Here is a 24,195-nt window from a genome sequence, read left to right as displayed (position 1 = left end):
TATCTCTAAAAACAGATTAGCTTATAACACTTGGCTATGGGGCACAGAGTAGTGAAATTAAATCGCTAGTTAATACCACTAACAAGGCTCAAAATAGCCTCACACTAACACAGTAGCATAATGAGGGTCCCTACACGCAAACCCAAGCATTGAGAACTTTGTAAGAGTACAAACAGTTTAATAAGAAGATACTTTATAAAGACAGTACATTACGCGTTTAAGGACAGGCGCCATCTTGGAAAACAGTCTCGACTAGTCGAGCGACGAACGCTCTGCTAAGTGATGAACTGTGACTGAATATCATATAGTCTGTTGTTTCTGGAAGAAAGCACTGAACGCAGCAGAGAAAATAAACTTAAATCCTATCGACCAGCTCACTTAGCACAGCGCTCGTGGCTCGACTCGTCGAGACTGTTTTCCAAGATGGCGCCTGTCCGTGAACGCGTAATGTACTGTCATTTAAAAGAAAAGTCCTTTTAAATTAATAATATTTCACAGTTTTTGATGTCCACTGTGAGAGACATAATCTAAAAAAAAATCGAGAAATCACATTGTATGATTTTTTTTAACTATTTATTTGTATGATAGAGCTGCAAATAAGTATTTGAACACCTGTCTGTCAGCCAGAGGTGGACAGTAACTAAGTACATTTACTTGAGTACTGTACTTAAGTACACTTTTTGAGTATCTGTACTTTACTGGAGTATAATTTTTTCTGGATACTTTTACGTTTACTTCACTACATTTGAAAGACAAAGATCGTACTTTTTACTCCACTGCATTTCTATCTAGGTCGAAAGTCGTTTCTGTAGCAGCTCTGAAAGTCGGTGGATGATTTTTTTCCCTTCTTTAAATGTTTTTTTGGTGTTGTTGTTTCAGACAGTCTGTCAGGAATCACTCTTATAGTCATATACATTTCCCCAACTTTTTTTGAACACTGATCAGTTCATAGCAAAATGGAAGAAGACGGTTCTAAGGCACAAGTGTGTGTGCACCCATAGCCATAGTTTGAAAGTATGTTTCAGTTTACAAAAAAAAATCAAGATTAGTTTAGTTGGCACACACTTGGTGCATGTCTTATAAAATATTAAACCTATAAACGTCTGGGAGAAAGAGAAGAGTAAAGTTAGGAGAGTATCAGATGTGTATCAGTGTATTGGATCCGTGCATTCGGCATTAAAGTGACAGCAGCTTTGTAAAGAGCTTTGTAACTTATAAAGAAGTATTTAAATGAGTTTTTAGTTAGTCGTATGCTAGTACGTCAGATGGAGCATCACTGACTGGCTTAAACCATGATGACAGTGTGCATTTATACAACAATAATAAAATGTAGCTCAACCAGTAGAGCGTGGCGCTAGCAACGCCAAGGTCATGGGTTCGATTCCCAGGGAAAGCAAGAACATACAATAATGTAAAAATGTGTACCTTGAATGCAATGTAAGTCGCTTTGGATAAAAGTGTCTGCCAAATGTAAATGTAAAATAATGCATTGGCATAAAAAAAGAAAATTTACTTTGATACTTAAGTACTTTTGAAAACAAATACTTCTGTACTTTTACTTGAGTAAAATCTATTTTTACAACTTTCACTTGTAACAGAGTAATATTTGACCAGTACTTTTACTTTTACTCAAGTAATAGAGTTGTGTACTTTGTCCACCTCTGAGAATTCTGACCCTCAAAGACCTGTTAGCCTGCCTTTATTATTCCATTCTGAACAGTGTAAATGTCAAAAGCGTATACAGTAGAACACACTATGTGAATGAGTTTCATTCATAGACTCAAACTAACAGAGAATAAAGAGTCTGATAGAGCCTACGGCTGGGTTTACATCAGAAAGATCCTCTCTCTGACACAACACACTCCAGAATCTCACAGCACTTATACTGAGTGTGTGTGTGTGTGTGTGTGTGTGTGTGTGTGTGTGTGTGTGTGTGTGTGTGTGTGTGTGTGTGTGTGTGTGTGTGTGTGTGTTAAAATCCATTCAATCTAAATGCCATGATCACAGTGGGAGCTTCAGTCTCAATCCACAGCAAAGCCTCCCTCTGAAGGTGCCGCACGCTTGAATCAACAGCAAAATGGCAGAGAAAAGCTGTGTGTGTTAGCATGAGAGACGAGACTTTACGTGACAAAGGGCACGTGATATGAATCTGTCTCTCGCTGCACACGGCACATGAGTGAGTGTCACGAAGCCTGTCAGGAACACGTCCGGGTCACACCTCGGCCCACAATCTACCGAAATCAGGAACAGATTATATTGTGCATGAAGAAAATAAAGTCTATTAGCACTTTCTGCATTGGGATATTATATTCACGAATAATAAGCATGTTAACCTATTACTCAGTAGCATATTGTAATGTATAAATTATTCATAATCATAAGTACTATAATAAATATATAATTTATTTAATAACTTTGCAAATCCAACTGTAAGTATATATCATATTTGTATTTAATATATGCTAATTTGAAAAAACAAACTGTGATTTTACAGTATATGTGTGTGTGTGTGTGGTTATGTGTGTGTGTGTGTCAGCAGTATTTTGTACTGAATTTAATTCAATGTAAAAATTATATACAAAACATTCATAATATTATGTATTTAATACTAAACCAATTGTAAGTATAATAATATTATTATAATAATATTGTATTTATTTAAATAATGCTAAATAAATATATATTTAGTATTCTGTACTGGTTTTAATTTATGGTAATTAAAAAATATATTTTTTAATTTATGGTATATGTAAAAATTGATAATTTCTTTTCTTTTTTGTTGTTTTGATGTTGTGTTGAATTGTGACGCGGGCATCATAAAACTCACGCACACACACTCACTGCAGGGTCTCTGTGTCTGTAATCTCGCTCATGCTGATTCAAGCACTTCATAGAGATATAACCATCAGATAGCACTTCAAAGCCTGTGAGTGTGTGTGTGTGTGTGTGTGTTTGTGAGAGCCTACATTATCTCCGTCTCTCAGATCATTTGTTTTTCATATTACATCTGCCACTGCTTTAGTATTTTAACTATGCGGTGTTGGCTCTCCCGTGCTGAGCGCTTCCTGTTGGATCCTCATTCACTGGGCATTCTGGGTAATCACAAGCCTTCAGAGCAGCGGCAAATGGGCCAGAGGAATGTGCCAACAGCTAGAAGGCTTGGCCATTCAGACACAGTCTCTCTCTTCCACTCGGCTTTCTCCTTATTAGTCTGCTAGCTCTTCCTGGCTGAGTTAATTGCATGTGTGTGTGTTTGGCAAGCCCTGCGTTTTACTCCAGCCCTAATTAACCAGGGAAACGAGAGAAAAGAAAAAATGTGTTTGAGTCGAAAAAGAGAGAGAAAGACCAAAGAAATCACCCAGAACCTCTGAAAAATTGTGAACGAGTCAAGTGGAGGTTCAAGAAATGCTGTTGAACTGTAAAGCAGTGTAGTGTCAAGCTTCTAGAGTAGTTAAACTACAGGTGAAGGGATACACTAATGTTGCCAAAAGTTTTAGGACACAGCTCCAAATCATTGAATTCAGGTGTCCAATCACGTCCATGGCCACAGGTGTATAAATCAAGCACTAGGCATGCAGACGCTTCTACAGACATTAGTGAAAGAATGGGTCGCTCTCAGGAGCTCAGTGAACTCAAGCGTGGTACCGCGATAGGTTGCCACCTGTGCAATAAGTCCATTCGGGAAATTTCCTCACTACTAAATATTCCACGCTCAACTGTTAGTGGGATTATAACAAAGTGGAAGCATTTGGGAACAACAGCAGCTCAGTCAAAAAAGTGGTAGGCCACGTAAAATCAGAGTGGGGTCAGCACATGCTGAGGGTGACAGTGCACAGAAGTCAATAGCTACAGACCTCCAAACTTCTGTGGCCTTCAGATGAGCTCAAGAACAGTGTGTAGAGAGCTTCATGGAATGGGTTTCCATGGCTGAAAAGTACTTGCCTGACTGCATTGTGCCAAGTGTAAAGTTTGGTGGAGGTAGGATTATGGTATGGGTTGTTTTTCAGGGTTTGAACTTGGCCCCTTAGTTCCGCTAGTTCAGACCCAGTGCTAGTGTCAGTTCTAAGTTGGTTCGACTGACAAGCCTTTAAGAACCGGTCTGGCTTTCCACAAGCTAGAGAGCCACCACAGAGCCAGGTCTTACGTCACTGCATACGTTTAATCTTTCTCAGCAACGCTAGCAAGGCAGCGGGAAATACAGTCACACCAGGCTTGTCCGATCCGTTGACCAATCTGCGTATTATATCAAAATTCTGCATGAGTGATTTAAAAGTATAAGGAGTCGTTTGCTCTCGCTGTACTTTGATGTCATTTAGCGATCGGGCGATACATCTCGAACAAGCCTTCCCTCAATGGCTCATGGCTTCATGATCCTACATCCGCATCAAAACACTGTGAATCCAACGCATTCGTGCACCTCGCCATGATTAGTATAGGCGGAGATTACAATCAAGCTGCTATTTAAAAAATGGCAGTCACAAGTTTGTTTTGGTCTTGGTCACGGTAACCCCGTCCCCAGCCTCTAAAGCAATCGGTTCTTACTTCTAGCCCAGCAGAAGATTTGAAGCTGTTATAGCTGCAAAAAGTGGGCCAACTCTATATTAAACCCTACGGAATTAAGAACGGGATGTCATTAAAGTTCATGTGCATGTGGAGGCTTTCCACAACTTTTGGCAATATAGCATGTTCGTTGTATTTATTGTATATGTGTATTATACTTTTTAATACTTAAAACTTTGTAAAAATATTACATATATAGTGCAGAATGTTTTTCTTAATTTTAATGTCTTCCTTATAAATTGCTCATAATCCAAGCACTGAACAACACTGTAGAGTTTTGTACTTTTTCATGTTAAGAGCAACAGTACTTCACTTGGACAGAGGAGGTGCTACTAGCACAGGAACTACAGGTGTTTCCGTCATAATGAAGTCTTGCATCAGTCTGTCTAATATTAATAGTGATCAGGGCGACCCCTAATGTTTTCCTTCGTGTTTAAAGAGGCATCCGAGTGTGTGTCAGCCCCAATCTCAGGAGAGTTACGCCACTTCAGTCAGAGGCCTGTAAATTAGCCTCAACCAACAGCTCCCTCGCTGGCACGCCACCAAACGCAGTAAATCATAACCATAATGCCATACAGCGCCTGTTCGAGAGAGAGAGAGAGAGAGAGAGAGAGAGGGAGAGAGAGAGAGAGAGAGAGAGAGAGAGAGAGAGAGAGAGAGAGAAAGAGAGAGAGAGAGAGAGAGAGAGAGAGAGAGAGAGAGAGAGAGAGAGAGAGAGAGAGAGAGAGAGAGAGAGAGAGAGAGAGAGAGACCCTTACGTCTGCATTCTCTAATTTAGTTGCGATCACTCATCGGCCCTCCAAATGATCAAAAACTAATTCAGCCTCTGACTCACTGCCATTATCCAGCGCAGAAACATTCGCAGATGATCGCTGGTTAGCCAGAGAGGATTTCCCTGGAGAGGTGTAGGCAGAGTGTGTGCTGTGTGTTATCTAGAGGAATGGGTTTTTAATAAATGAATGTTTATGTAAGTGACGGACATGAATCTAAAAAATAAAAACCTTTTGCAGAGCAATTCACTCGATGCGCACACAAGAAAAAAAACACGATGTGTTCGAAATACCATATTACTCATATTATTTATGCATTATGCATACTGTAATTTTTTTATTAGTGCAAACCTAAGTAGAATTTGCCAAAATGTGCAGAATATAATATCTCCACAATCTTCCATTTACAGTCATAATGTACAAATATATATATTTGTACATTATGAATAAATAGTATAAGTTTATAAATAGTAAAAAACATAAAATATAACTGTTTTTTCAGGCCTTTCCCCATTAAAATACAATAAGATATTTTAAATATTTAGATTATTAATTACATTACATTTAAAGTAAGAAAATAATAATGAAACGTGCTAATACTGTATATAAAGTGTCAGTAATAAGTTATTAAACAGCCATATAGTATTTAACTGTATGCTATATACAGTATGTGTATACAGTATGTGTATATATATATATATATATATATACTGTATATAGCATACAGTTAAATACTATGTTTATATTAAAATTAAATATTACAATAATATAAATTGTATATAATTGTTTATATTTAAATCTTACATATGTAGTGTAAATATCTAAATGTTTCAATATATATTATATAGTGCATAATGATTCATTACATGTAATAAGGGCATGTGATAAAGCAGCATGCTGTTTAAAATGTGTATTATTATATGTTGCACATTGTTCCACATGTAATTTATAGTGTGCACTGCATCCAGCACAGTAGTTCCCATTCCGAACCCAGCCAGAGCGGGAAAAGTCAAGCTAATGAGACACCTAGTGAGACACAACATAAAAGCCATAAAAGACAAGAGAAAAAGAGTGAACTTGGGAGACGTGTTCAAGGAGAGCGGGTATAAAAGGATCTGACGCTAAAGTCAGAGGATGAAAGAAGAACAAATAGGGATAAAAATGCCAAAAACAGAAATAAACAAGACGTGAAGTAAAGATCGCAACAGTTCACGTCTCAGCGTGAAGTAAGTCACAGTCTCTCACACCTCATTGGCTGAGCCCTGGCCCACACAGCCACCAATGGCATTCAAACACCCCGTTAGCCTCAGGTGAGTCACATTAGCATGATTAATGAGCTCATTACTTTTTAGCGACATACAGCCGAACATACAGCTTGTTCATTTACTTCCTATCAGCCGTTTCTGAAGCTCTCTTCCAAAATCTAGCGAGACACCTAACTAGACAGCATTCATCCGGTGTGTGCCCTATTCCACAAGGCATCTGTCTTCTTTCTGCAGAAAAGGCCATGTGACAAGCTTAGAAAAAATACAATTAGAAGATAAATGGTGACTGACTCTGTCCAAAATCTCCCTCTATACCCTCATTCATCCACTATTTCCTACATTAGTCCTTTAATATAGTTCACTTGAGTGAGTGAAGGGCTGCCGCTATTGCATACTTTGTGCTCGCTAATCGTTTGAAGCTTAGCAACTGGCAGCTCCAATAGTGATAAAAAGATTTATCTTGAACTATGTCATGGAAACTGGCATGCATTAACCTCAGTCAATTAAAAAGGAGTTTATACCTGTATGATATTACGCTGTACCCACATTGGACCAGCGGTTGGGAAAATGGATGGATGGATGCTTCACACTCTAAAAAATGCTGGGTTAAAAACAACTCAAGTTGGGTTGAAAATGGACAAACCCAGAAATTGGGTTGTTTGAACCCAGTGAATAGACTCAATTCAAGATTCAAACAACCCAACTTCTGGGTTAGTCCATTTTCAACCCAACTTGAGTTGTTTTTAACCCAGCATTCTTTACAGTGCAGCTGTGCCGCCATCTCCTGGTCAGACACGGGAAATTATTTGACACGTGACTCTCACTGTGCATTATGGGTATCCTCTAGCTGTTGTACACTGGTTATTGCAATGCATTGTGGGATTGAATGAGTGCACTCGATAACGTCCACTATGGTTTCAGACACCACTACAAATGGCTGTCCCTAAATAGTGTCCTTTTTAAGGGTGTATAGGCCGATTTTGGACACATGTGATTATTTATCGAAAAAGGACTAATATAAACAGTCAAAAACACACTTTTAGACCAAATTTGTCTGGTACTATGTATATTTATACTTATTAAAGTATTATGTTGTTAGTTTAGTAGCATGTTTATGCATCAACGCTGAAAAAATATTGCTGAAAATGTTCACTCGAATCAAAAATTGGATATTTTAATTGTTTTATTTGTACGTGCAACATTTTATAGGCTTAGACCATCGCAATGTAAACATGATATTCTTGTGGATACTGAAAATAATCTGTAAAATAGTTAAACATTTACTATTTTACTTGTTATTTGTATGTTTTTTTTAAGGCTCTTCGAGGAAAACAGGCAACATGCCAACAGCAAGCTATAGTAAAATCAACTAAAAGTAATGTTTCTTCTGTAGTTTTTATATAGCCACATGCTAACATCAAACAGTTAAATAGTTAAAAATAACTTGTTCAATAATCAACTGAAAGCTGCACCATTCTTGCATTTAGCATCGATACTGAAACAAATTGATTAAATACTACAATGTAATACAAATTGTCTATTTTATTCATTTGAACATTATAGCAACGTTATTCTACGTCATCAGAGTATTGTGTTTCCCTTCCAGTCCTACTGGCCGTGCTCCGAGCGGGACTCGAAGCGGTATGGGCGACGAGGATAACAACAAGGATGCTAGTCTTGGTCTCTAGCGTCTGTTGCTAGTGTGCTTCTTGAGATCAAGGGAGTTAGGTTTACCCAAGCAGCAACCTCCCGCAAGCTCTCTTGAAGCCAATACTGAAGTAATGTAAACTGCAATTCATCGACTGGCCACTAGAGGCAGGCTCCAGAAGGAGCAGAATCTCATTGAGCCTCATGTTAAAATGCCCAACTTTACAGCAGAAAAAAACATGTTTACAGCCTGGTGCAAATTGTGGTTTTGGTCTATACGGCTAATTTTGCCCTTCATGACAACTGTGATGGGGGTGATTTTTTTTATAACTCATTCTTTTACGTTATATAAAGCCTTAAAGTTCTGCATAATTAAGGGCGTGGTTACTTTAAGTGACAGGTGGATAACCATTTATCCGCTGTCTATAGTTATTGCGTCACCTAAGCTCCGCCCACATCCCGCCTCTTTTCCCATTTTCTGTTATTCGTGAGTGACGCTCGATGACGGGCTGCCAAGATGGCGACGCCCTGCTCGCCCATACTTTACGCTTCAGAGCAGCTTATTGGAATCCTATGAGTGACGTCACGGACACTACATCCATATTTTTTTACAGTCTATGGGTTTACCACTCTTACTAGCTTGCCTCCATTAAAATCACAATGTAAACATGGCAACAGCAGTTCTCATAAATAGCATTGTTTAAAATTAATACAGCCAAGAATTGATCAAGTGGTTAAATCCAATTAAAAACACAAGACATTTGGGCTATTTTTAAGGGTTCTGCAATGTAAACATGACAACATACAAAGTCCAGCTACAATAAAATCGACTGAAAGAGACGTTTCTCCATTAGTTCTCGTTATTAGCTTTGTTTAGCTACATGCTAACATGAAACTATTGTAATCAAATGAGAACTGCATCATTTGTGCGCCATTTTGTATTAGATACATTTCCTGATTTTTTTTTTTTACCCAAAAGCTTTGTATTTTCTGTTTATTCAAGTGCCATTTCCTTTGATTAGCGCTATGCTAATGCCAAACTGCAGTTGGTTCTCATGTGTAGCGCTCTTCTGTGCTGTTCACCTACCATGTGAAATTGCTGCCTATGAAGTGCACTACAAAGAAGTCACTTATGAGATTTGGCTGCCCATGTTGGCAGACGATAGCATGACAGCTCAGTGGCGTTTTGGAACAGAGCTTGAGAGAAACTACTAGCTCTCATTAAAACTTGAAAGATGTGTTTGTAGCTCCTGCATCAGAACCTGTGGCAAATACATGCTATGCTGGGTATTACCCACAATGCCCTGCTCTCTGGCAGGCGCTCTACCGCTCGCTGTGGGTTGGTCAAACATATAATACATCTCTTCACACACACATGCGCACACACACATGCGCACACATTCTGACAGATACCTCTTGTCAGGGGGGGTTTCTTGACTGGGCGGTACTTCCTGTAGGTCTGGCAGATTGGCAAAGTCGTCCTGCTCGGCCAATCCGATCGCGAGAGAGAGAACCACCATTTTGCCTTCCCTTCACCAAGAAAAATGACACACAAAACAAAGAGAGAGAAGAAAGAGAGAGCGGTAAAGTGCAGAGAGGAAGAGTCGAGAGCGAGAGGAAACACAAGAACAAGAGAGCGTTATTAGGCAGCAGAAATGATTAGCGTTGAGTTGAGTTTAGCACACCAGCCCCGTCCCTCAGACCGCACTGCACAAACACCGCACGTTCTGTTTTACAGCAGCCGGTTCATCAACATGCACTTATTTGTTAACTTGCTGTTAACTTGATAACTTTGGTTCACATCACAGTAGCAAAACTGACCTTAAAATCGAAATAAGATGGAAGTTGCGATAAGACTTTTCTTCCCAACTTTTCAGTTTCGATACAAAACAGCACAACTTACAAGAATGGGTTGTATTTCACACAAACAACGATTTTGCGTTATTATTGATATTTAAAGGGGACCTATTATGCACCTTTTTACAAGATAAGTTTCAGCTCAAAATACCCGACAGATCATTTATTATATCATGTCGTGAATGCCCTGTGAAAGTAAAAACATGTTGTTTTTGTGCATGTATCTTTAAATGCAAATGAGCTGCTGCTGCCTGTCCACTAAAAGAGGGCGGAGCCTGTACAGCTCGTGCCTCAGATACTCTGCCAAAAACTAGAACATCTGTCTGGGTTTGATGATCATCTCTATCGCGGTCATGCTCTCGTGACACTGCAGTTCTTCATCATCATGGATGTTTATTATCTGCATATCAGTCTAAACTTTAATCTTTCTGATTTATGGTTTTCACACTCGAAGCACGCGCACAGAAAGCTGGATGTCAGATGGCGCGTCCCGTGAGTATTAAACTAAGTTCTCTTTCACGTCTTATTGTGCTTAAACAGTCAAAAACACAAACGGTTATGTCAGAAACACAGTCGATTATGTCCGTGACTGTAAACAGCAGGGAAAGGAATCACATGTGTATATTAGATCTGTGTATTAAAGTGAAAGCCGTGTAATATGCTGTTCATATGAATCAAACAACAAAAGAAAAACAGAAACTCACTGCTCTTCACTGAATAACTTTAGCAGCTTTAATAAGAACACGTTTTACTTGAATGCTGCTGTCAAACGCTGGAGAAGAGATAAACATGGCGGACTGTGTACAGCTCACTGAGGGGCGGGGCTAATCTAGTAGGGCGGAGTCTGTCAGCAGGAGTGGGCGGAGCCTAAACATATGCACTGTCACACAGCTGAAGTCTGTCAACAGCTCGTTCTGAGACACTGATTATGATTTAAGGGGATTAAAGAAAGAGGAGTGGCTGGAGTTTTGCCATTACAGGGTAGTTGATACACATTTATGTTCAAACACCATGTAAAAGTGAGTTTTGCATAATAGCTCCCCTTTAATGTAAGATTGGCTGTACTTTGCATTAAAGCACAAAATGCATTTTGCTGGCATTTATGCAAATTCCAGTATTCAAATCATAGAATATATTATGTCACGTCCTGTGTGAATAGTTTTGTGAAATACTAATTCTCCAGTTATTCCCATCACGTTTAGAGCTGCTCTCGGCCTGCAAACACTCAAACTCACATTCTCTCGCACACACACATTGATTTACTGTCCTCGTCACTCAACACATTGCCTGCATCCTTTCGCTGCACCTGTCTCACGTCTCCTTCTTTCACTAGTGTTTTCATCCTTCCCTCGCTCTCTCTCCTCAGCCTTAATTGAGGCCCGTTAGAGAGATCTGGACTAATTGTTTCTATTTGAGAGTGCAGAGTGTGTGTGTGTGTGTGTGTGTGTGTGTGAGGTGTCGGCACTGAGCTGCTGCTTTCTGGGTCACTGCTCACCCTCTATCTTTTCTCCTCTTCTCTTTCTTACATTCTTCATTTTTCTCTCTACTTACAAATCCCCCTCGTCTCTGAGCCTGGACCTTTCTCTAATATCCTGCTATTAAACTCCTCTTAAACAGCTTTTGAAAGCTTTCGTCTGTCCCTCCTGATCTTAAAGGAGCAGTTCACACGAAAAATCGGTTTTCAAATGCAAATTGCTACAGACCAATATGTGTGTGTGTGTGTGTGCGTGTGTGTGTTATGTATGTAAATTGGGGCTGTCAAATGATTAATTGAGATGAATTGCATCCAAAATAAAAGTTTGTGTTTACATAATATATGTGTGTGTACTATGTATATACATACACATTCATGTATAGTTTTTATATATATAATAAAAAATTTCCCCAGTACTAATAATATATATATGAATAAAATTAAGCAACATTTAACCATCCCTATGGCATTCATTTTTTTAAATATTCTGTTCGTTTTGACAGAAAAACAAGAAACAGGAAACGGGTTTGGAACGCCATGAAAGCGAGTAAACGGTGACAGTATTTTCCTTTTCAAGTGAACTACTCCTTTAAAACTAAACCTCGTCATATGACATTATGATGTCTCGTTCTTCACTTCCTTTCCTTCTCCTCGTATCTAAAGTGGTTTTAATACTTTTCCTCCCCTCCTCCACTTCCCCATCTTCCATTTCCCCCCTCTCTCTCCTGCTGTAAATCCATCCGTTCCTTCATATTCTCCTGGGCTTCCCTCCATTTTGGCACACTCCGGCTATTTTTGCCTTTCAGAATTTAATGGCTGCAAAAAATAGCTCCTGGCTGGTGCGACTACACACTCGCACACGTACGACACATACTCATGCGCACACAACAGACAGGAATCATTATTGTCAAAGCAATAAAAAGAGGCACTTTTTCCGGTGAGAGCCGGGCGGCGAATGTTCTGGGATGTTAACAGGACTGTCGCTGACCACTGATAACACAACAACAACCCTCAATTACACCCCACCTCCCCCTTCCTCTCGTCTTCCTATTCTTGTGCTCTTTTTCTGTCTCTATATCAGACCCAAGGCCATGTATGTGTGTCAATGACACCCCCCTTTAACCGGCGGAGATGAAATATTTAGTCCTCCCAGCGTAAACGGAAGACGGATGTTTTCTAACTGCCATACTTCCATACTGTTATTTGCAGTATGTTCACAGTTTGTGAATCTCTATGCATGAAATGACCAGAGGATCTACACTATTTGCAAAATGTAAAGTGTGCAAACTGCAAGAAATACTGTATTCCACAATGCAATGCATTTAACATGACTTATATTTGAACCCAAAGCGATATCTGCACTGAACACCAATCTCAATTAAACATGCGATGTCCATTCGTGTGATGACAATGTAGCAATTTATAGTTAAATTAAAACGTGTATCAATGCATACTGTAGTACTGTATTAACAGTTATCGTTACTGGAAATGGAAGGACAAATGTAGTAGGCCATCCCTTATGTAATGAATACAGCGTGCATAAAAAAATCATGCATACTAAATATGCATCCTGTGCACAGCAAACTGCAGCAATAGTATGCTATTCCGAACCTCAGACAAAACCCATGTCACCTCACTTGCTTTCTGTTTTTTTTTTCATTCTCTGTCCTGGGGTAACAATCCATTTTGAGAGTAATGATTCGGAGGACAGAAAATCAATGCTTCAGGGTTAACGTGAAACTGTAGTAAAGACTTTAAACTCAACCTCACAAAGACCATCAAACGCACACAGAACTAACTGTGGAAACAAACACGTTTAACCAAATGTACAGATTTTATATAATAGTTCACCCAAAAAGCATTTACTCACCCACTTACGCTAAGTCAATGAGCTGCACGATTAATCTTTTTACCTGTGTCTATTAAACCTAAAAACCATACGCCGCTTTGAAACCGCTTTACATTTTCATTCAAGAGATTCATTCAACAACACTGATTCATCCAGTAATGAAACAAGTGAAGTCTTTATGAGTGAGTCATTAAATCATTCATTCAAGATATTTGTTCAAAAACGCTGATTTATCCAATAATGAAACATGTGAAGTCTTTATGAGCGAGTCATTAAATCATTAATTCAAGATATTTGTTCAAAAACACTGATTCATCCAATAATGAAACATGTGAAGTCTTTATGAGCGAGTCATTGAATCATTCATTCAAGATATTTGTTCAAAAACACTGATTCATCCAATAATGAAACAAGTCTTTATGAACGAGTCATTGAATCATTCATTCAAGATATTTGTTCAAAAACACTGATTCATCCAATAATGAAACAAGTCTTTATGAGCGAGTCATTGAATCATTCATTCAAGATATTTGTTCAAAAACAGTGATTCATCCAGTAATGAAACATGTGAAGTCTTTATGAGCGAGTCATTGAATCATTCATTTAAGATATTTGTTCAAAAATGCTGATTCATCCAGTAATGAAACAAGTGAAGTCTTTATGAGCTAGTCATTGAATCATTCATTCAAGATATTTGTTCAAAAACACTGATTCATCCAATAATGAAACAAGTGAAGTCTTTATGAGCGAATCATTGAATCATTCATTGAAGATATTTGTTCAAAAACGCTGATTCATCCAATAATGAAACAAGTCTTTATGAGCGAGTCATTGAATCATTCATTCAAGATATTTGTTCAAAAACGCTGATTCATCCAATAATGAAACATGTGAAGTCTTTATGAGCGAGTCATTGAATCATTCATTCAAGATATTTGTTTCAAAAACGCTGATTCATCCAATAATGAAACAAGTCTTTATGAGCGAGTCATTGAATCATTCATTCAAGATATTTGTTCAAAAACGCTGATTCATCCAGTAATGAAACATGTGAAGTCTTTATGAGCGAGTCATTGAATCATTCATTAAAGATATTTGTTCAAAAACACTGATTCATCCAATAATGAAACAAGTCTTTATGAGCGAGTCATTGAATCATTCATTCAAGATATTTGTTCAAAAACAGTGATTCATCCAGTAATGAAACATGTGAAGTCTTTATGAGCGAGTCATTGAATCATTCATTTAAGATATTTGTTCAAAAATGCTGATTCATCCAGTAATGAAACAAGTGAAGTCTTTATGAGCGAGTCATTGAATCATTCATTCAAGATATTTGTTCAAAAACACTGATTCATCCAATAATGAAACAAGTCTTTATGAACGAGTCATTGAATCATTCATTCAAGATATTTGTTCAAAAACACTGATTCATCCAATAATGAAACAAGTCTTTATGAGCGAGTCATTGAATCATTCATTCAAGATATTTGTTCAAAAACAGTGATTCATCCAGTAATGAAACATGTGAAGTCTTTATGAGCGAGTCATTGAATCATTCATTTAAGATATTTGTTCAAAAATGCTGATTCATCCAGTAATGAAACAAGTGAAGTCTTTATGAGCGAGTCATTGAATCATTCATTCAAGATATTTGTTCAAAAACACTGATTCATCCAATAATGAAACAAGTGAAGTCTTTATGAGCGAATCATTGAATCATTCATTGAAGATATTTGTTCAAAAACGCTGATTCATCCAATAATGAAACAAGTCTTTATGAGCGAGTCATTGAATCATTCATTCAAGATATTTGTTCAAAAACGCTGATTCATCCAGTAATGAAACAAGTGAAGTCTTTATGAGCGAATCATTGAATCATTCATTGAAGATATTTGTTCAAAAACGCTGATTCATCCAATAATGAAACAAGTCTTTATGAGCGAGTCATTGAATCATTCATTCAAGATATTTGTTCAAAAACGCTGATTCATCCAGTAATGAAACATGTGAAGTCTTTATGAGCGAGTCATTGAATCATTCATTCAAGATATTTGTTCAAAAACACTGATTCATCCAATAATGAAACAAGTCTTTATAAGCGAGTCATTGAATTATTCATTCAAGATATTTGTTCAAAAACAGTGATTCATCCAATAATGAAACAAGTGAAGTCTTTATGAGCGAGTCATTAAATCATTCATTCAAGATATTTGTTCAAAAACACTGATTCATCCAATAATGAAACATGTGAAGTCTTTATGAGCGAGTCATTGAATCATTCATTCAAGATATTTGTTCAAAAACACTGATTCATCCAATAATGAAACAAGTCTTTATGAGCGAGTCATTGAATCATTCATTCAAGATATTTGTTCAAAAACAGTGATTCATCCAGTAATGAAACATGTGAAGTCTTTATGAGCGAGTCATTGAATCATTCATTTAAGATATTTGTTCAAAAATGCTGATTCATCCAGTAATGAAACAAGTGAAGTCTTTATGAGCGAGTCATTGAATCATTCATTCAAGATATTTGTTCAAAAACACTGATTCATCCAATAATGAAACAAGTGAAGTCTTTATGAGCGAATCATTGAATCATTCATTGAAGATATTTGTTCAAAAACGCTGATTCATCCAATAATGAAACAAGTCTTTATGAGCGAGTCATTGAATCATTCATTCAAGATATTTGTTCAAAAACGCTGATTCATCCAGTAATGAAACATGTGAAGTCTTTATGAGCGAGTCATTGAATCATTCATTCAAGATATTTGTTCAAAAACACTGATTCATCCAATAATGAAACAAGTCTTTAAGAGCGAGTCATTGAATCATTCATTCAAGATATTTGTTCAAAAACAGTGATTCATCCAGTAATGAAACATGTGAAGTCTTTATGAGCGAGTCATTGAATCATTCATTTAAGATATTTGTTCAAAAATGCTGATTCATCCAGTAATGAAACAAGTGAAGTCTTTATGAGCGAGTCATTGAATCATTCATTCAAGATATTTGTTCAAAAACACTGATTCATCCAATAATGAAACAAGTGAAGTCTTTATGAGCGAATCATTGAATCATTCATTGAAGATATTTGTTCAAAAACGCTGATTCATCCAATAATGAAACAAGTCTTTATGAGCGAGTAATTGAATCATTCATTTAAGATATTTGTTCAAAAATGCTGATTCATCCAGTAATGAAACAAGTGAAGTCTTTATGAGCGAGTCATTGAATCATTCATTCAAGATATTTGTTCAAAAACACTGATTCATCCAATAATGAAACAAGTGAAGTCTTTATGAGCGAGTCATTGAATCATTCATTCAAGATATTTGTTCAAAAACGCTGATTCATCCAGTAATGAAACAAGTGAAGTCTTTATGAGCGAATCATTGAATCATTCATTTAAACCAATTTAAAAATCACGTTATTTTGTTAAGATGTCTGTTCAGAATCAAGGGAGAATCTAGAGATCTCTATTTGAAAAAATGTGATTCTCAATTTAGAAAGCGCTTATATAATCACATAAATCAAAGTCTCCAAAGGCAGGAAAGATGCAAGAATAGCAACAACAAACTTTGCTAAAAAAAAAAAAAAAGATCCATACCACTTGTGTGCTATATCACAAGTCCTCTGAGGTTACATGAACTCCGTTTGAACTACTTTTATAGTACTTTTTGTCCATAAAGTAGCATAAAAATATTTTTATTCAGGTTTGGATTGACATAACAGTAACAGTAAATTAATTAATTAATTTCCAGTCAGATGTTTATGGATGCACTACTCTAAGTGTTGTTATTGTTCACTAAAACTAAAACCAAACCAAGTAATTGAAATAAAGCTGAAATAATATTAATATAACATAATATAAAATATAAATACTAGATTAAAATAAAATATAATGACTGAAATAAGCTGCATATAAATCTTTAAATGCCAAAAGCACATAACAAAATGAACAATACTTGACCAATTCTAATTACCAATAACTAAAACTGAAATAACGTCAAAAATACCCCTTCAAACTCTAGAAAAAATGAGAAGATGATAAAGAGCAGGACGAATAAAAGAAGAATATGTATCAAATAAATACAAGAAGTGTCTATGAAAAATTGTGGGCTTTCAGGAGAAATTATATTTCAAACCTGTCATAATAAGCTGTTGACCTAGCAGTGTGTGAAGACACCTAGCTATTCATCACTAAATCGCTGTAAAAATGTGAAAATTACAGGCCTTTTCCCACACCGACCCCGTTCAGCAAAGCATCCATTATAATTCAATTAAATACGTCACAACAGAGCCAAACGCCGCTTACACACAACTGAGGCAGGCTTACAAAATCAGCCATGTTACATCACTTGAGCACCATGAAATCCATCAATCACACCGATTTGCTGTGTGTTCACGTGTGGATAATCTTGGGAAATTAGATGATGTTCAGTCGCGTTAATTGTTTGTCATTTAAGCTGAGACCTGCCCTCCCTTCCTTCACAGGTCACGCAGTGGCAGCCGAGAGATTTACAGAGACGGCGTTAAACCAGCCTGAGCGTCTATTGAAGACCTGTAGCCCCTGTCCAGCCGGCGTAATGTGCTGCGGTCAGCTGATAGTCTGCTGTCCATCTGCACTCAATAAGTCACAGCTATTCTAGGGCATTATGTTTCAGACTTTCCTCATGAATAAACAACCCCGTTTGAAAACAAAAGAGTGAACATGAGGGATATTAAAGGGATGGTTCACCCAAAAATGAATATTTTGCCATCATTTACTCATCCTCATTTTGTTCCAAACTCCATATGACTTTCTTTCTTGCTTTAAAATCATGGTGCTTCTTTTCCATAATACGAAGTTATAAACTGAACTCTAAAGCTACACAAAAAAAAAAACACATAAAAGTAGTCATGCACAATATTTCAAATCTTTAGATGCAACACCATACAGTATAGTGTTATGTAAGAAAAAGACAGAAATTTAAGTTGTGTTTTACCCTGGCGCAGCTTTCAAATGTCATTTAAATATGCACAATTTAAAAACTGTGGGATGCCAAGATTAGAGGTCAACCAATTTATCGGTTTTGCCGATTACCGATAGCCTAGAAATCTAGACGCACCCTAGCGGCAGCAAATTTAATCTGCCCGCGAGTATCGTCTAGGAACTCTCAATACCCTTCTGAGCTGTATTCCCCTCACTCTGGACGGGCCAATCACATCGTGTATAGAGTCGGCGGGCGGGGCCAAAATGACGACGGCCGAGTTGCGTTTGCGTGCTTCTAGTAAACACAGAAACTGGCGAACGGCGGCGGTCTTTCAAATCAGCTTTGACTGTGATTCTGGAAGACTTGGAGTTAAGCTTTTCTCTGAGAAAAGAACAAAGAACGGCACTGAAGTCATTCTTAAAAAGGGAAGATGTGTTCGGAGTTTAGCCGACCGGATACGGCAAATGTTTAATCTGTCAGCGAGCTCTGCTTCACCTTCGTCGCTCTGGTTGGTTGTAGCGCTATCCTATCGCGTGCAGAGGGAGTCTGAAAGACAACCGTTTATCCCGCCCCTCGGATTGAGCCGTCAATGGTGAGTTTCCAGACCAAACATCTTGATGTGGGTCTGGCTTGTCAGGCTAGATTACCGATGGAACAATCAAAAAATACGGCATCATCAAACAGTATGAGAGCGGCCTATGGAGGCCAAATAAAAACTGACGCCTTGAGGAGTCTAATACCCCACAGATCATTTTTTTAACATGTTAAAATTGTCACTTTTTGAGGGTGAGCAAAAAAAATTTGTGTGTGTCCCTTTAAATGCAAATGAGCTGCTGGTCTCGGCCCCCTTTCAAGAAAAGGGCGGGGCAGCTGATCCGATTAACTCACAGACAGCAGTGAAAGTGTCAGGAACTCGGTCCAACCTAGCTTTCATTATCTGTAAAATCCACCATCGCTCGACCTAGTCAAGATACTTTGAGACATCTGTACCATCTCAGAATTGATTTATCCATGTTTTGCAACCAAAATTGCCATGGGTTAGTTTGAAAACTCAACATTTCAGAACTATGTTACAGAAGGGAAGATCAGTGGATTCAGAAAATATCAGTAAATCTTACTTGTATATAAGAATATATGACTTAGATTAACTTTTCAAGATAGTGAAGGTGCTTTGAAAGAAGAAAGTCAAATGGTTTGGAAGGGAAAAGTAAAAAATAAATAATGACAGAATTTACATTTTTAGGGTAAACTGTCCCTTTAAACACAAAAGAAAGGCCATTAAACATTCATTAACACACTCACACACATGCCCAAACACATATACATGTGCTGACATACATACATAATATTAGTCTTGGTACCATATCTCCAGCGGTCCCCTGAGGTCCTAAAATGGGATATATTTAAACCAGCTGAGGCAGACCGCACACAAGGCAATATTCAGCCATATAAAACAGAACGTCACAAAACAGCAGATCAGTGCAGAGCGCTGAGGGAGGGGTAATATCCTGCTGCGGGGCTGAAATATATTGTGACAGAATGAACAACTGTCTAACAGCGTCTGGAGACAGACAGGTGAAGAGAAAGAGAGACAGAGGTGCAGGAAAGAGACGAGAAGAGGCACGCAATGATCATTTTCTGCTGAACTCTTGGACATTCACACTGTTTTAAGAGCTCTATTATTAGTATTATTATCACACACTAAAACAGGTCAAGTATTAATAAAGCATCTCAGAGAAAGGGGACTAACCCAGTATAGTCTGAGATATGTCTCAAATGTTATACTGATTTTGTGGCACTTTAAACATGGTTCACCCAAAAATGCATGACTTCATTTACTTCATGGAATAAACATTTTTTTTGAGGATGATGCTGCTCTTTTCCTTACAGTGAAAATGAATAATGATGGGAGAAAAGCAGTCCATTACATTCTAACTTTACTCTTACTCACATGATGTATTTCCACAAGAAACAGACACAAATTCAAGGTGTTCCGGTTTCCCCATCACAGTCCAAAGACATGCAGGTTACGTGGATTAGACATGGCAAATTAGCAAAGTGTGTGTAAGTCCTCAAGTATTGATATGAAATCTATGAGACTTTCCGTAGTATATTAGAATATCAATCTATATTACCATTCTAGTCGTATCCGACGCTTGGTGATTCTATGGACAGAATAGGGTCTCATTGATCGCAGTGGTTTTTTTTCAGGGTGGGTTTCCAGGCCTTTTCCAAACCCTCTACATTACATGACTTTTGACTTACACACACACACACACACACACACACACACACACACACACACACACACACACACACACACACACACACACACACACACACACACACACACACGGCTAATTGTGTGATGCCATATTTGAATATTCAAGAACGCAAATAAAAATTTGAGTTGTGGTGAAAATTCCTAGCAAATAACTTAAAGGGTTAGTTCACCCAAAAATGAAACTGATGTCATTAACTCCTCCCCCTAATGTCGTTTCACACCCTTAAGACCTCCGTTCATCTTCACACACAGTTTAAGATATTTTAGATTTAGTCTGAGAGCGTATGCAAGTGTATGCACACTATACTGTCCATGTCCAGAAAGGGAATAAAAACATCACAGTAGTCCATATGAGACATCAGTGGGTTAATTAGAGTCTCTTGAAGCATCCAAAATACATTTGGGTCCAAAAATAACAAAAACTACGACTTTATTCAGCATTGTCTTCTCTTCTGCGTTTGTGTTCAAACTTCACATAAAGATTCAAACGGTTATGAATCAGCGCATTGATTCATGATTCGGATCGCGTGTCAAACTGCTGAAATCACGTGACATTGGCGATCCGAATCATGAATCAATACGCTGATTCATAACCGTTTGAATCTTTATGTGAGGTTTGAAAACAAACCCGGAAGAGAAGACAATGCTGAATAAAGTCGTAGTTTTTGTTATTTTTGGACCAAAATGTATTTTTGATGCTTTAAGAGATTCTAACTAACCCCCTTTCTGGACATGGACAGTATAGTGTGCATACGCTTTGATACACTCTCAGACTAAATCTAAAATATCTTAAACTGTGTGTAAAGATGAACGGAGGTCTTACGGGTGTGGAACGACATTAGGGTGAGGAGTTAATGACATACATTTCATTTTTGGGTGAACTAACCCTGTAAGCAACATTTAACCCAAATGCGGGGTTAAAACAACTCAACCGTTGGGTTACAACAACCCAATTGCTGGGTTAGTCCATTTTCAACCCAACTTGGGTTGTTTTTAACCCAGCATTTTTTAGAGTGTGTATCCATGTTGTAAGCAGCATGATCATTCCACAAAACTTCTCTTTTACTGTTCTACTGAAGAAAGAAAGTCATACAGGTTTGGAATGACATGACATACATTTTTGGGTGAGCTATGGATAAACAATTACATTGACAAGACTGATCAAGTTAGGAAAACATCCAAATATGGGAGAAAAAGTCATGCACAGGACAGACCCACACAGGAAGTGACTTACAGGAAGGATTTAACGTCCAGGCCTCTTTTCTTCATCTGGCCCATCATGTGATCCACGCTGCCAGGGTTCCCACGGGAGGCACCTCCTGACCTATAGCGGGATGCTCCGCTCCCTGCCGGGCCACCCCTGGGGTTCCTCGAGCCGGCTCCGCCCCCTCCTCCAGGCCCCGCTCCATCGCCCCCTGGCTGGGTGTGAAGCTGACCCAAACTCTGGGAGATGGGCGGCCTGCTGGCCAAATTTGGGGCCGGAGCCTGGATCAAGGGTTGTTGGAGGCTCTGCTGACGCAACAACGTGCGGGGTCGAGGCAACGCCCCCATCGACGGAATTTGGTCCAAAGTCTCGGTCGAGGAGAGGGTGTGGTCGGACAAACTGTGTGGGCAGAGCAGGAGGGAGGGCAAGGAGCGAGACGAGGAAGGGCGGGAGCGACAGAGGGAGGGACGAGGAAGGAGGAGGAGAGAAGGTGGGACAAGAACAAAAGGACGGGGTCGAGGAGAAGGATCCGAGGAGGATTCGGAAGGGGTTGGAGGAGGATCAGAAGACGCAGAGGGGCATGGACGAAGAGGAGACGACAGGTTCAAGGGAACAAGTTCGGAGTCAGGGTGAAGGAGAGTCAGGGAGTTGGTCGAGGAAAGAAGAGATGAGAATGGAGACATGGAGGAGGACGAGAGGTTCAGGGAAGGATGGGGGCAGAATGGAATGGCCAGAGAGGATGACAAGAAAGAGTCGTCAGATGGAGAAGAGGGAAGAGGAGAGGAAGAAGGAGGAGGAGGAGAGCGAGATGTAGGTGGGGATATGAGGAGAAGGAGAAAGAAGGAGAGAAGCATCAGACATAGGCAGTATCCACTGTAACACAGGTAGCAGAAGAGACCGCAGCCGCCCTGGTCTGCGTGAGCCAGTGGGTGTGTGTGTGTGTGTGCGTGTCCGTTTCCGGCCCGAGCGAGACTGCCATGAGCCGACGATGAGCGGCGCGTGTGTGTGTGTGTGTGCGGATGCGTCTGCACGGCCTGCTTGCGTGCCGCTCCCGTGCGTGGCTGACTGGATCGCGGTGTGTGTCGGGTCTGGCCCGAACGGCCGTGCGCGTGTGTATGCCGCGGTGTGTGTGGCGTCAGTCGGCTGCCGCCGGTTCTTGCTGGAGACTGTTTTTTGGTCTGCTGAGACCCTCCCATCTCTACTCCTCACACACGCCTCTCCTCCCTTTCTTCTCTTAACTTTGCCCACCGTTTCTAGCGACACTCGTTTTAAGTAACACCACGGCCCCCTGAGTTTCTTCAGCAGCCAACCAACTACGCTAGTTCATCCGTCATTCTCTTTTCCTCTCCTCCCCTCCCTTCGCAATTACGTCCCTTTCTTTCTCTCATTAGCCCTGTTTTACTTTGATCTAAAAACTGTGTCAAATTCACCTCAGAAACTTCGCAGTGAGTTTCACCTCAGCTGCACTCATGTAAACATGTCCTGGCTATTCTTGCTCATTTCAGCTCGTCTAATCTCAGCTGAAGTTTACCTTTAGGGTACAGCAGCTCGTCACTGGGGCAGTACCCTTAAAGCAGGGCTGTCCTCCTGCTCACTGTCCTGCAAAGTTCAGCTCCAGCCCCGATTAAGCACACCTGAACCCCCTATAAAATAAAAGCACACTATGGTTAGCTGGAGCTAAACTCTGCAGGATGTGGCCCTCCAGAAGAAGGTTTGAACACCCCTGCCTTAAAGGGGCATTTTTTGGCCCTAAAACGTTCATCCCAGTAAGCAGTTTTGCATTTAAAATATGTCTAATAGCCGTTCAAACACAGCCCCTGACATCTAGGCAAAAATTTGGGCTGTCAGTGAAAATGTAATAGACGTATATCCATAGCCCAATAATAGACTAGTCATCCAGAACATGAGGATGTCGAAGCAAGGCTGTTAGACATTGGGGGGGACCAAAGGAATTTGTTTTTGCTTTTTTTTTTTGCTTGGGGAGGGAGAGGGTATTGGTCTTGTTGGTTTATATAAATTATTAAAGGGGAATTAAAGGTGCACTATGCAACTTTTCCGTCCACTGGAGGGCGCCAGTTTAAAACAAATGCGTAGTTTGATGACGTCAAGTTTGAGCGCAGCATCTTGGGACATGTGGTCTTCACCTCACAGCCGGTGGAAAATAGGACTCGGGCAGAAATCACGTTCATAATTGTGATTATTAACATTACTGTAATACCCACACTGTAGTACTGTAGTATTAAAATATATAATATATATATTTTTAAATATGCACGTTCACTCTTATCTTTCGTCTGCCTAAT

At 39.1% G+C, this 24,195-nt stretch overlaps 1 protein-coding gene across 5 annotated transcripts in view; it reads right to left on the bottom strand.

The window, feature by feature from the left end:
- Positions 1 to 24,195, bottom strand: part of syt7a (synaptotagmin VIIa) — a 196,151-nt gene that overhangs the window by 24,052 nt on the left and 147,904 nt on the right. Inside the window, exons 2-3 of one of the 5 annotated variants that reach the window (XM_067435829.1) lie at positions 21,923 to 22,291; positions 9,656 to 9,772 (exon numbers count right to left, since the gene is read on the bottom strand). The exons of 2 other annotated variants lie outside the window; for them this stretch is intronic. In XM_067435829.1, the coding sequence (XP_067291930.1) occupies positions 9,656 to 9,772; positions 21,923 to 22,291 (486 nt within the window). Of the gene's footprint in view, positions 1 to 9,655; positions 9,773 to 21,922; positions 23,748 to 24,195 lie in introns of those variants that run through there. 2 more of the 5 variants (XM_067435827.1, XM_067435828.1) reach the window with 2 other exon arrangements.

The sequence above is a fragment of the Pseudorasbora parva genome, chromosome 25, assembly GCF_024679245.1.
Source record: "Pseudorasbora parva isolate DD20220531a chromosome 25, ASM2467924v1, whole genome shotgun sequence".
In the NCBI taxonomy this organism is placed as follows: Eukaryota; Metazoa; Chordata; class Actinopteri; order Cypriniformes; family Gobionidae; genus Pseudorasbora; species Pseudorasbora parva.
Note: the sequence above shows the minus strand (reverse complement) of the source record. Positions and strands in the feature narration are given on the sequence as shown.